The following is a 12,710-nucleotide window of genomic DNA, read 5'->3' as shown; positions in this document are numbered from 1 at the left end:
TGGGCCGTCCGCGAGATGAAAACCGTGATAGGAATTCAACACAGTTCACTCTTGGGCCGTCCGCGAGATGAAAACCGTGATAGGAATTCAACACACTTCAGTACGTTTCAGGCCGTCCGCGAGATCCAAAGTGTGATAGCATTTCCACACACTTCAGTTCCCTTTTCTTCCACTTTGACGGGTTCTTTTTCCCTTACAGCCAGGAATGGACCATGGTGTCTCAGCTCATGCTCCTGGGCTATTGAAAATATTGTCTCAACTGATTTTGAGTCCACTTCTCCACATTTGCAGTCTGAATGCTCTCAGGGACAAAGGAATGTCCCTTCTTGTCAGCGGTTTCGGTTCTATCCGCGAGATCCAAACTGCGATGTGATTTCCACACACTTCCGTTCCCTCTTCTTCCACTTGGACGGTTTCTTTTGAAACTTTTTTCCCTCGCAGCCAGAAATGGTGTCTGAACTCATGCTCCTAGCCTGCTAGGATCCCAGAAGTCATGTTCCAACTCAGCCCAGTCTACCTTTTCGCATCTGCTGTTGAATAACCTCAAATACAAGGGAAGGTCCATTCTTATCAGCATTTTAGTCTATCCGCGAGGTCTAAGTGTGATATATTCTCAACTCACTTCAGTCCGTTTTCAGGACGTCCGCGAGGTCCAAACCGTGATATGATTTCCACACACTTCAGTTCCCCCCTGCTACCACTTGCACAATTCTTGGATGTCCTTACGATGCTAGAAATGCTGGTCTGAACTTGCTCCAGTTCAGTCTAATCCAGTCCCACTTTTCATGAATCGATATCTTTGGCATTCTACATTCTGCACCAGAGGGTACAGTACCAATTCCCTTTGTCACCAATCTTGCACATCATGCAAAGACAGACGTCGGAGATGGATGGACGGTCAAAGAGCAGTGTCCATATGTGCCGTCATTCATTTGATCTCCTTGTTCACCTCCACTCTTTGGAACCTCGCAATGCAACAAAGCCTGCGAAGAACCTGTAGCTGGAAAAGGGTGTTACGATGCCAGAGGGCGAACTTACTTTATCTACTGTACGTTCTCTACAGCTACCATTTTCAATGATGGTAGGGGGGATGTATCGTTTTGAGACCTCCAGATTCCATGTTCTACACATAGCGGCGCCAGCAGCAGCAGCAGCAACAGCAGCAACAGCAGCAGAATATTGCTCGAGCGTCTCGAGGCTTTTGGGATATTTAATGTATATACTGACTCTTCCGTGATCGACCAGACAGGTAGGCAGGCAGACAGCCGTGCTGGCGGGCCGGCAGGTTAGCTTGCGGGTTGACTCGCTAATTGACTCTTGCCTGATCGGTTTCAGATTCCATTTTGACGGTCTGGTTCATATACTGGTACGGTAGGGTAGGTAGATACTGCTTGCTTGCTTGCTTGTTTGCCTTGCTTCACAGTGGATGAGATATCTGATCGGCGGCGGCCCGAAGATAAGGGTCAGGCCGTCAGACCCTTCCTTGATGTCTTGTTACCATGTACAGAACTTTACTTTATGCTACATACTGTATTCCTGCTACTGGGTCAAGTGCAGTGCGTACACGCGTTCCAAGAGGGATAGGGGCGGGAGTTCATTTACTGTAGCAGCGAGGAGCGCAATCTTAGGTATGTATAATTTGCCGGGTGGATGTATTATCTCCTTTCCTGAGCATATCCTACCGTATGGATTCGAGGTGAACATCCGACATCCGTCTATCACGACATATCACCAAGGCTATACCTGTGCCTCAAGTTATGGACGCATTGGAACTATACCAGCGCAGCAACGAGCTGGAACAGGGCCGAGCCTCTCCCGCCTCCTCCCGTACATGAGAGGAGGATCGTTGGTGTAAAACCGGGGCCTGCGGGCGGCGGGAGGGCTGCTGCTGGTACTTCGTTCCCGCTGTTGTTGGTGTTGTATATTCCAGGTTGCCGCCCCCGTCTTGTCATTGCCAATCTATCATCTACCGCCGCTGTCTATCGCGACCGCCGGGCTGCCAATGTCATGCTAGATAGATAGGCTATGGCATGAGGCCTCAACAAAATATCGCCCGCGCCAGCTGCCCTCCCCTCCAGGGCAGATCTTTTCGATCGGGCATTCTCTGCCACTGCAATTTGCACCCGGGATATCCGCTGGGTAGGTGCAGGCGCATCGTTTATTGTAACCGGAGGCGGCGCAGGGCTTGCCGCTGCTGGTCACCCTTGTGTGGAACTCCTCTAGCTTGAGGCGGGTTCGGCTTTGCCGCCATGTCGGGTTGAATGCTAGATACAATTAAGTTAGACAGAGAATGTCTTATGTAGTCAATCCAGCGCGGGACCTGACTCTTGTTTGATAGCCGATGCTCTTTCACTCCGAAAGAGTGAAGTGTGCTTCACTAGCCCATATGCATCTTGGAGAACCTAAGATGGATACCTGAAGTACCGAGAGGAGAATCTTGGTGGAAGGTGGACATCCTCTAGTATGGCTCAAGTGGTGGAATCGACTTACCGTCTTCCAAAGGGAATTTGGAGCAATGGCTATGGTAGTGCTCATCGAGGGTGCAAGTGGCGATGTAGATTCCTTCAGCCACCCCCGATCTCTCACGATCTGTGCTATTTTGACGTCGCATTTTCAGGCCTTTGGGGCTCCCAAAGCGACCGAGTGTGCGAGCATGGGGGATTGCACTCACCTGTGTGTAACCACACTTTCGACGCATTCCGAATGGTGTAGGCTGTTCGGGTGCCCAGAGGAGCCAAAAACGGGGTGTTGGGAAGACGTTCCTTTCATGAGGCCTTTCGCATACTCGACATGAGAAACAGCATGCAATGGTTGCAAAGTGAGAGGCGAGCTGGCGGATGCTTCACCTACCTGAAAGATTCGCACGGCAATCAGAAGCCAGCGTATCCGATTGAAATGATGACAATTGAAATGATGACCTCGCAACGGCATCGTCCAAATTCGTCACGAGTGCTTATTCGTGGTACCTTGGATCCCGTACCGGTAGGACCATATTTTCGTTGAGACGCCCATGGACCCATATCCCAGCGTGCAGCGTTTGTCAACATTATACCAATCGACAGATAGGCCAGTGGCCCTAGGTTCAGGCAGATTTGACGTCTCGTTATTCGCATGTGTCGTAGATACTCACTCGGCAGCAAGATTGAAGCTCGCTTACATAGGCAAGTAGATTTTCCGTTGAACAGCCTGCTGTGCGATTGCATGAGCGCGAATCCACTGCAGCATTGGAGGCACCAGCACAGCATTCCTGCCAGGGCAGACGGTCGACTTTAGCACTGACGTCTGTGACCACAGCACAGCTTTTGAAGGACAACAGTGGCCGCCAATGGTCCGTCTCTGTGTAACCAAGTGTGCGCGGGGTCCCAGATATGGGAACTTTTTAATCCTGGCCTCTGGGACACGGCAACAACTGTGGCCCTGGCCAGGGTCCAAAGATTTGGACATGCATGTTCCCCGACCAGCACGCCGGATATCTTAGAAGTACTTCGCAAGTTAGACTGTGGCTGGGAATAAGGGGTTCCAAGCCACCTCACGATAACTGCCATACTGAGGGTCCGTCCCAAAGCCACGGTGAAAAGAATGGTCTTAATGGTTGCCCAACGGTGGCGTTCGATTGCTGCATCCCGACCTGCAGGGATTTGTAATGTGACGATTTCGTGCATCTTGCATATATCACCGCAGATGTACTGTGCACCTTCCTGGTAACAACAGTCTCAGTTGTGACCTGCGACGCTGTGGTGCAGCGTGCAGTGTGCCATGCCGTGGCTGAGAGAGCAGCAATATATGTTTCCCCTCTGGCAGTATCACTGACATATTCCAAACCTCTTCTCGAACCACAACGTCTGATGGCCCCTTCACAGCTCATGCATAAACTCGCCGATCAAGGCTGCCGGAACGCTCCCCGAAGAGCTTCACCTGCAGCTGCCCATGTCTGTCTTTCACCGAGTGACAACATGCCGGAGGATTTTCATCCCAATCACCCCACGACTAGAAACTTGTTATTGATTTTAAATGCGACCAATCGCAATTGGCGGTCTGGAAACAGTGCCGTAGCGTGGGCGCGTAGCTGCAGAAGTCTCCATGGATAGCCGGGATCATCTTGCCGACGTCCCAATGCTGTTAGAGCTCCATTTAATCAAGTTGCGCTCGCGAGATTGTGCGCCTCATCATGGCGTAGCGACGAAGTGATGGCGCAGGCGAAGCGACTTTGTTGGCAGGAAAGGAATCGAGCAATATCAACTCCCAAGTGATGAGTGTGTCAACAACGGACGTCACCAACATCAGAGCTGCAACGAGCCAGTTGTGTACAAGAATAAATGTGTTCCCCGCAAAGTCCAACGGCTGGGTACAGTACTTGGTGGTTCTCGTCCGGGCTCGCCCCGTGGCTTGAGGCGCCGATCCGCTATACAACTCCATTGATCTGCATCATTGACGTTAGGACTCTGTCTATACGCCGTAGTCTGCTCTGTGGTTGAAGAGTGTTGCTGGACTTTGGAATCAGAGGCATATAGTACTATTCAGCGTTTCGCTTATATTCGCATGCAATTAGGTACCGTCAGGCTCGGGCTGGCGTGAAGATTATGCTGCATCGTCTGTTAGCGGAAGCCTCGGGCACCAATGCAGGTCATGTTGTTCATCTTCTCCAGGTCCCGTCTCAACTTTGCTCATTGAGGAGTACAGTATGCGCTACACACGACTCCAGCGTGACTTTGGATAGTTGGACCAAAGTATCTGCGCAGATTCTTGACCGGCCCTTAGTCGCATGCACAGTGGGAGCATTAGGTACTAATCACAATCCGCTGATTGACGGGGTCTGGGAAAGCTTGCAGTAACTTGGCCATAGCATCTGGGGTCTTATTCGCAGAATTGTCCTAGTCCAGCAGATCCTGTGTATCTCAGACTCAGAATCGTCTTCCTCGGGGCCCCTCAAAGGATAGCAGGTCAAACCATGGTACACTCGATTCTCTGTACGCATTCTTCCAATATACTCGTCGGTATAACCGCCAGACAAGAGGAAACGGGTAGCATAGGAGTCTTGACGAGGCGGCAGGTGATGGGCTGGAAGGCCGGGAATAGGGCTATGGAAACGAGTTAACTCTGGGGTCCACCACCAGCAGTGGCTAGTTTGCAAGCTTGCAGAGGTGATCGGAGAGGTTGGACAAGGGAAGACGGCTCATGCGGTGCGAGTAGCGGTGCTGTCGATGTGCTCGAGGGCATGATTGGAAGTCGGCGGTCGAGGAGAGTCGAGTAGCTTGTGTGACAGCGGCCTCGTCGCAGCCAATGGCGCCGAGTGGAAGCGCCCAACTTCGACCGCCGGCCGTTGTTCCCTGCCCTCTGTAGTCTCTCGACCACCAACTGCACCTCTTCTCCCACTTCCCTCTCCCAGCGACCATGCTCTCTTCAGATCAGGTCTGCATGCCGGCGGAACTGTCCACGGCCATGATTCGACCGTCGTCGGAATTTCATCCATTGTCGCCTGCTTCTCGTGGCGGGGCCGCAATCAAGCGCCCGGGGGCCAGTAGAGCGTCAGAGCAGCGTCTCCAGCATGTCGTTGGTACTTCGAGAGATGACCGTCGTCCCCTCGACAAGACCAAGACCGCAAAGACTGCGTCGTCGTCCTTTACTGCGCCTCATTCCGAAAGGTAGTGGGACTGTTGTTCTCGTGATGGTATAGCCTTGCAGTCTAGAGCGGCCTCATTTCAACGGTTTGAATTCGTTTTGTGGAAAGTACTGTCTTCATATTCCCATGGCGGCCGGTACACGGGCGACCTGCGCACTGTACGGCCTCTCTCCTGACCTAGCTCAGACGACGTCGGCTCTGTATCGTGCCTCCTGAAAGGTTCTCTGCAGGAACACTTCGTCCGCGGCTACTTTGGCGCCCTCCCGGAATCTAGGTCACCCAGGAAAAGGAACGTATCCTGCCACTACCCGCCTCCGTTGTTGCACGACCGAAGACTCAGTCGAGATCCCAATAACCGAGGCTCTGGGAATATATTGGCTTTGCATGGTTGGGACAATGCCATACCTCGTGGCTATCTATGCGAAAGAGAAACTTGCTACGAAGATGCTTTTGACGGTTGCCTCATTTATACACCAGTAACGCCCGCGCAGTCATAGATCAGACGAATTGATCGAGAATGTCCGGGGCTGGTGGCATCTCGCGCCAGCGGTCCGTCTCGAACAAATCCAGAGGAGCAATCCCTCCACCAGAGACCAGAGCGAAGCCTCGTTCTGACGATATGCCTTTCGAGCCGTGTGCCTCGACTTCCTCCCTGCTCCTATTTGCGCAGGGCTCTACCGTCGTATGTCTTCAGCATGACACGTTGACGATCGAGAAGCGGTTCGAGAAGCATTCCAAGGATGTACAGCTGATCGCTGCCGATAGTGTCAGTGAGGCCGGTGCTGGAAGACTCGTCGTTTCCTACGATGTGGGACAAACCGCCATAGTCTGGGACCTGCTCACTGGCGAGCAATTATCCCGTTTTGTGTCCTATGAATCTTTGAGGGTGGCCCATTGGATGAGGAATGGGAATGTCGCTTTTGGTAAGATTCCGTCTATGTCTGCGAGAATGTCTCATCTCACATCCAAAAGGTAATGCCAAAGGCGAGGTTATCTTGTTTGAGCCTGCAACCAGTGATCACATCTCAGCCCGTACAATCTTCGACCCTATCACCGCGATAGCTCCTTCTTCAGATTGTAAAACATATGCCATCGGGTATGTTATGTTCTTCCCGTCCTTTGAAGGTCTAGGTTGATAATGGTCAGGTACAACAATGGTTCGATTCTCTTGGCAGCCTTGCAACCATCCTTCACCATCTTGCACACTTTGACAACATCTCGTGCCCCATCCCCAATAGCATCGTTGACGTGGCACGCTTCGTCCTCGAAGCAGAAATCGGACATGCTCGCAACACAGACAGCCGATGGCGATCTTAGGGTCTGGAGTGTGTCGAAGCCCCCGACAGCCGAAGCACCACGGGTGATACGGGCCCTCAAACGTTCCGATACGTACGTGCCCGGTCAAAACTGGATAACATGGTCCAAGAATGGTCGCATCGTGCAATTCTCTGAGGGCAAGACTTTTGCTTGGGATGTCCGAACTAAGCACGTGTCGGCGGAACCTATCCCAACGATCGACGGAGTAAGAGCGATTGCCGCTCACGGTCCGACTGGCAAGCTCTTTACAATTGGACCCGACTACACGGTGCAGCAGTACGATGTGGAAAGAGGTGTCATGGTGGCAAATGTACGCCACCTGCCGATTGCCATTCCACCCACGCCGCCAGAAGACGGCAGGGGCCCAATGTGGACGACTTCTGAGAGCGAGGAGGAGGTAGCATCTCCTCCCATCCGTGCCCGTCGAGAGCACCGTGGCAGCGATGTTGGGAAGTATGATCGGAATCGTGCTCAAGTCGCCAGTCCTCAGTCCGCTGGGGCTTCTCAGTACTCAAGCGTCAAGCCAGTAGCTAGCAAAATGATTTCACCCGCCGGAAAGACGGAACACACGACTACCACCTTCGACACGTCGATACAATCCCAGTCCACTCTGGATCAATCAGGACAATTACCCAACCCGGCGTATCAACAACGGTCCCCAATCACGGCCAGGTCTACCAAGAAGGGCTCACGCCTCCGACAGGAAGTCGTGCTCAGTCCTGAAGAGCAACCTGTTCAAGATCTCTTTCCTTTCACCAGGGCTCGCCTGCATGATGTTCCCTATCGGCCGCCAAGGTCGCTTGATGAGGCTATGCTGACACCGGATGATCTCCGGCGGCAGATGCTGAACGTCGTCTTTGGCTGGGAAGAAGATATCCAGGATCTAGTGCGAGATGAATTGAGTCGCCACCCGAGCGCGAGCCAGAACGCCATAATACTAGCCAAGTGGCTCGATGAGGACCCTGATTATCTTGCCGAGATTTTGGGCTCGACCAGCGTGACGTCGAACCTTGACTGGATGCTGTTGGCATTGGGCACCATCAGTAATCAGGTCGGGGCCAAAAAGATCACACAGGTTTTCATTGAAAAGTTGTTGAGTAAGGGGGACGTCCACGCGGCGGCTGGTCTCTTGCTCGCCCTCGGAGATTGCAGTGATGCCATTGAGGTCTATGTCACAAGGAACCTGTACATGGAGGCTGTACTGCTGACCTGTTTGGTCACACCGGACGATTGGCAGCGACAATCGTATCTGGTGCGACGATGGGGCGAACATGTGGTCCAGAATTCACAGCAATCGCTTGCTATTCGGTGCTTCTCATGCACAGGAGTTGAGCCATATGAGCCCTGGACGTCTCCGCAAGCTCAATTGGCCACTCAGCTCCCCGCTGTCCAAGCAGTCTCGAGTCCTCCATTGCCTCAGGTGGAGAATCTGGAGCCGACGCAATACCCGGCCATCTTCCATAAGACATTGGAGCGCCGGAGGACGCTGGACACACCGACGCCTGTTGCGATGCCTCCTCCTCCGTTGGTACCAGCAATGCCGGCTCCGCCAACCCCGTACAGAACTTCTGCCGCACACGGGCTCAGAATTACGCCTCAGACATCAGCTCTCAGACTGGTCACTTCCTTTGAGACCCAGAACAACAACGCCTTTAAATTCCCTGGCCTGAAACCTGATGATCGAACCCCAACCATGGGTGCAGTTGTCACTCCTATCGCCGAGTCCGCCGTCGATAAGTCTGCATTGTCTCCCGGAGGCCTCGGCTCGTATCGTCTAAACAATGTACGAAGCATCAACAGTGCCCTTTCTGCCAAAACAGCAACGCCGGGAGGCTTCCAACCCAGCAGATTGGCGTCCATTGGTGAAACACCTATTGATGTGGAAACTCCCCAGTTTCCAGGTTCGATGCCTCCCCGATCTATTTCCGTCCCTGCGGAGTTCACAACAACGCAGACTAGTGAGAAAGAGGGCCACAAGGGCTCTGTCAATGACTCCACCCAAGCCGGCAAACAGCCAGCATTGACGTTGCTCACTTCGGCACGCTACGAACCTGTGGCGACTCCTATAGGCGAAACCCCCCAGACTGCACTGGGACCACATACCGCAGTGAGGTTCCCTGGGCCGGCGTCACAGACCATGCCTCAAGGCTTGGGCGAGGCGGACGTGTCTCGTGGAGCTGGGGGCTCGAAAAGTCGTAAACCTGGTGGGCTCTCGATTGAGACTACGATGCATAACGTCAATGAGAGCCAGGAATATCTGCCTCCTACCAGTTATGGCGAGTCGCTGACCCGGCCAACAACAACTGGCTCGTATACCAATACTCAACTTGAGACATCAGGCAATCTCACAAGCGGGCCAACGACCGGGAAAAGTAATCGCAGTATGAAAAGTCCCATGGCAGCGGCGCGTAGCATGGACTCATTCATTAGCAGCCTTGAGCAGGCTCATTATTATGGAAAACATTCACGAGCCCGAGGTTACAGCACGACCAGCAAGAACTCGAGAGACGACCGCTCGGAGAAGACGAAGAGCAGAGCCAGCCATACGGATGAAGGTAGTGGGAGGGATATCCGCCGTGGCATTCCGCCAGCCAAGCGTTCCCCCTCTTCTCCTGTCCCTATGTCACCGGAAGACGTTCGAATGTATAGCACCAGCGTGGAAAGCTTCGACTCCATGTACAGTTCCAACTTGTCAGGGATGGATAGGAAGTCAACACCTGCCAGCATGCCCAAACTGAGCCGGCGTGGCTCACAGTCGACAACCAAGGGCACCAAAAGCCGCCACCGATCCCAATCCAGGCATAACGGTGTCCGAAGCAAGACAGGCAGCCGAACTGCAAGCCGGCAGCCAAGTCCAGACGCTACCTTGATATCACCGCGGGGTCGTAGCTCATCTCGCAGGGACAAACCGGGGCATCGATCGCCGTCTTCTCCTCGACCAATGGTCCCTTCCGAGGAAGACAGACAGAGCCGCTTTGACAAAGGATCAGCCATGAGACTTGTCTCTTTGGACCGTCATCGAATGCAGCGAAGCACCAGCCGACAACATGAGCGTGACACCAGTGCAAGGCGAGATGCCTCACCTGATCGTCGACGGGACAGGGCTCGCTCACGGAGTCGGCAAGCAGACGAGACATCCCTTCCTAGGAGGTCAAGTCGTAGTGAGGGGAGGAAACGCCGTCAGCGTCCGAATGACGTGGCAGATGAACGAAGCACCTCCCTTGGCCTCTCTGAACCAAATTTGCCGCCCAAGATAATCACTCAAGAAGACCCTGGAGTCAGCAGCCAGCTACAATACTCAAGTGATCGCGGCCGCAAGGAGATTGCAGCTGAGCAGCTAGAGGCTCGACGGCAATCACTTACACGTCGACCCTCCGCCCCCAATGTCCTGCCTCCCAGTCAACTGAATGTTCACACTAAGTCAGCTTCGATGGGGAACGTTCCACCTTTGGCAAGAGCCTACACGGAGGGTGCTTCAATCGTCCGACCTTCCACCGCCGAGCAACAAGGCGGCGCTGATGCGCTTGGAATAGCTGTTCCTAGAGACCGGATCGGAACGCCCAAGGCAATGCAAGAACTGCAAACTACCTCAGGAGGAGAAGCGTCACTATTGCTGACCAGCGACGTATATCGGCCTCCGACGCGAGAGGGCCCAAACAAGCCAGAATCAACCCGTGCACCCGTGTCCCTGGAGTTCTTGTCCCAGATCCCCAAGCATCCCGCTTATGACAGCCGCATCGCAAACAGCAGGTCGAGCAGCAAAGGCCCTGATGGTCGAGGATCATCTCGAAGCCGTGGGACGTCGCGAGACCGGACTCGCATCTCTCCCCGCGACGCACCGCCCATGTCTATAGGAGGAGCTGCTGTTGCTGTTGAAGGAACACCAAATTACACAAATTCACCACCACAACAGAATCCACCCATCTTGCCGGAACTACAGCACCTGGCGGCACCCCCTCCACCACCACCTCCGCCGAAGCTGCCCTTGACCTTGGCCAACCTCAGTCTCTCGAACCTGCGCGCCTTGGACTCTGATGCCGCAGCCGACGTTCCTTTACCGATGTCCGCAAGTCCTGGAAACTTTGGTGATGCACCACCACACACTGGGGTTTCGATCTCTGCTCTTTCAGTGTCTACTACGGGCGGCCACCGACGAGGCCGGTCTACCTCCGACATCAACGGCGGTGGACCGAATCAGTTTTTGGGTAAGATCAGAAATCTGGCCGGTCGTGTGAGAAGTCCGTCCAGAGGACGTCGAGGCGGCGATGACAACCAAGCGATGAGCCCGCAGGGACAAGGGGAGCACGTTGCACCGTATGAGAGTATTCCGACGTGATCGCCTCATATGGTGCAATGTGCTCCTCTTGTGCGTGAGGGCTCACGGGTAATGAGTTGTGGTACTCAGCCATGGACTCGGGTATTGTACGGACTTGGGATGCAAGACCTAGTTTAATACTATAGGTAATATGCTAGCAGACATGGGAGGTGGAACAACGGGGTGGGGTAGTAGCAGGATACAGGGTGCGAGTCCAGTGGGTTGTCCCTTTTCCATCATTGTGATCTGGTGCGCGCGTGAAGAGAGAACAAAAAGAGGGGAGTCTCCCCCCGGCCAAAAAAGGTTGTTCGTTCAAGTTGTAAGGGCTCACAAGGGCCACAAGAGGTGGATTCTATTTTCGATTCTATACACTCCTTCCAGCGATGATCGGAGCTGCACTGGACTACAATCCAGCCATCACTCGCGATCGTGAGTTTCTAGTGTGGGAGAATAAAATGACTTGGTGTATACCATGGATCGATCGCCCTATGTGACACCTTTGAGTAAAAAGTACTGTAGGTGCATAGTACATGGTTCATTGTGAGATATACACACGGAGATGAATACATATATACCTAAGTGAGGTATATGAGCCGCCTTTTGAAGAGAAACAGCTTCGGCCCAGGGAGGAGAAATCCCGAGTAAAATGTAGGTGCTTGATGGTTCCTGGCAATATATACATGGGTGTATGTAAGCCGGCCTCCTGAAATGACAGTTTCGATCATCCATTGAATCTCTGAGACTTGAATCCGTTCGGGACAATTGAGTGTCTGTCGTGATGGGATGGTAGTGTAACTCGACCTGCTTCAATGGCAAGTTCAGTGATAAGGTTGAATGTCGAATGTCGACGGCGGAAACTTGAGTGGTTATACTGTAACGACCGCCGCCTCCTCCTCAGGGCCCAACTCCCCCCTGCTCAAACAAGTGCTATTTCTGCACTGGCAAGTTGCTCATGAATATGTTTGCAGCGGAGTAATAGTGAGTGATAGTTCTCATTCCGTCCGATGGTACCGATAGCATGGCACGCGCCACTGCCACGCATTGTGCAAATAACCTCGTGCTGTTCTGGTGTTGGAGGCGTGGACATGTAATATGTGTACACGCATAGCTTTCTCTTGCCCAGAGTGATAGATAGTTCCTGGAGACGTAGACGGCCGGCAATGCAGATATGTAAGGCAGGAGAGGGAACAAGTTTGTAGTGTCGAGTGAAGCGGTCTGCAGACATGAAAGCAAAACTTTCCATCCCCCGTTGTGCGAATTTGCCAGTTTTGTGTCGGGGTATCTTCTTTTCTCCCAACACTCACTTTCCCGCTCATTCAGTGCCTTCCTTGGGACATGTGGACATGACTGCAGTTGAACCTGATGTCCCATTGGTTTCTCCTTGGTGTTTGTCCTATACTGTCCTGTCCTGTCCTGTCCCGCCTTGTTTCCTGTCCTGTCCATTTTTTCAAGGTGGAT

At 53.2% G+C, this 12,710-nt stretch overlaps 1 protein-coding gene across 1 annotated transcript; it reads left to right on the top strand.

The window, feature by feature from the left end:
- Positions 1-5,131: 5,131 nt before the first annotated feature.
- On the top strand, positions 5,132-11,854 carry HMPREF1120_01089 (uncharacterized protein). The gene is made up of 3 exons (XM_009155096.1): positions 5,132-6,543; positions 6,593-6,716; positions 6,767-11,854. The coding sequence occupies exons 1-3, from the start codon at positions 6,138-6,140 to the stop codon at positions 11,271-11,273; spliced, it is 5,037 nt and encodes a 1,678-aa protein (XP_009153344.1). The 5' UTR covers positions 5,132-6,137; the 3' UTR covers positions 11,274-11,854.
- The last annotated feature ends 856 nt before the right edge of the window (positions 11,855-12,710 follow it).

This window comes from Exophiala dermatitidis (assembly GCF_000230625.1).
Source record: "Exophiala dermatitidis NIH/UT8656 unplaced genomic scaffold supercont1.1, whole genome shotgun sequence".
NCBI lineage: Eukaryota > Fungi > Ascomycota > Eurotiomycetes > Chaetothyriales > Herpotrichiellaceae > Exophiala > Exophiala dermatitidis.
This window is presented reverse-complemented; position numbering and strand designations above follow the sequence as displayed.

Coding starts and splice junctions, on each gene's coding strand:
- HMPREF1120_01089 (XM_009155096.1), top strand. CDS start 6,138: ATGTCCGGGGCTGGTGGCATCTCGCGCCAGCGGTCCGTCTCGAACAAA. Junction 6,544..6,592: donor GAATGGGAATGTCGCTTTTG/GTAAGATTCCGT, acceptor CACATCCAAAAG/GTAATGCCAAAGGCGAGGTT. Junction 6,717..6,766: donor TGTAAAACATATGCCATCGG/GTATGTTATGTT, acceptor GATAATGGTCAG/GTACAACAATGGTTCGATTC.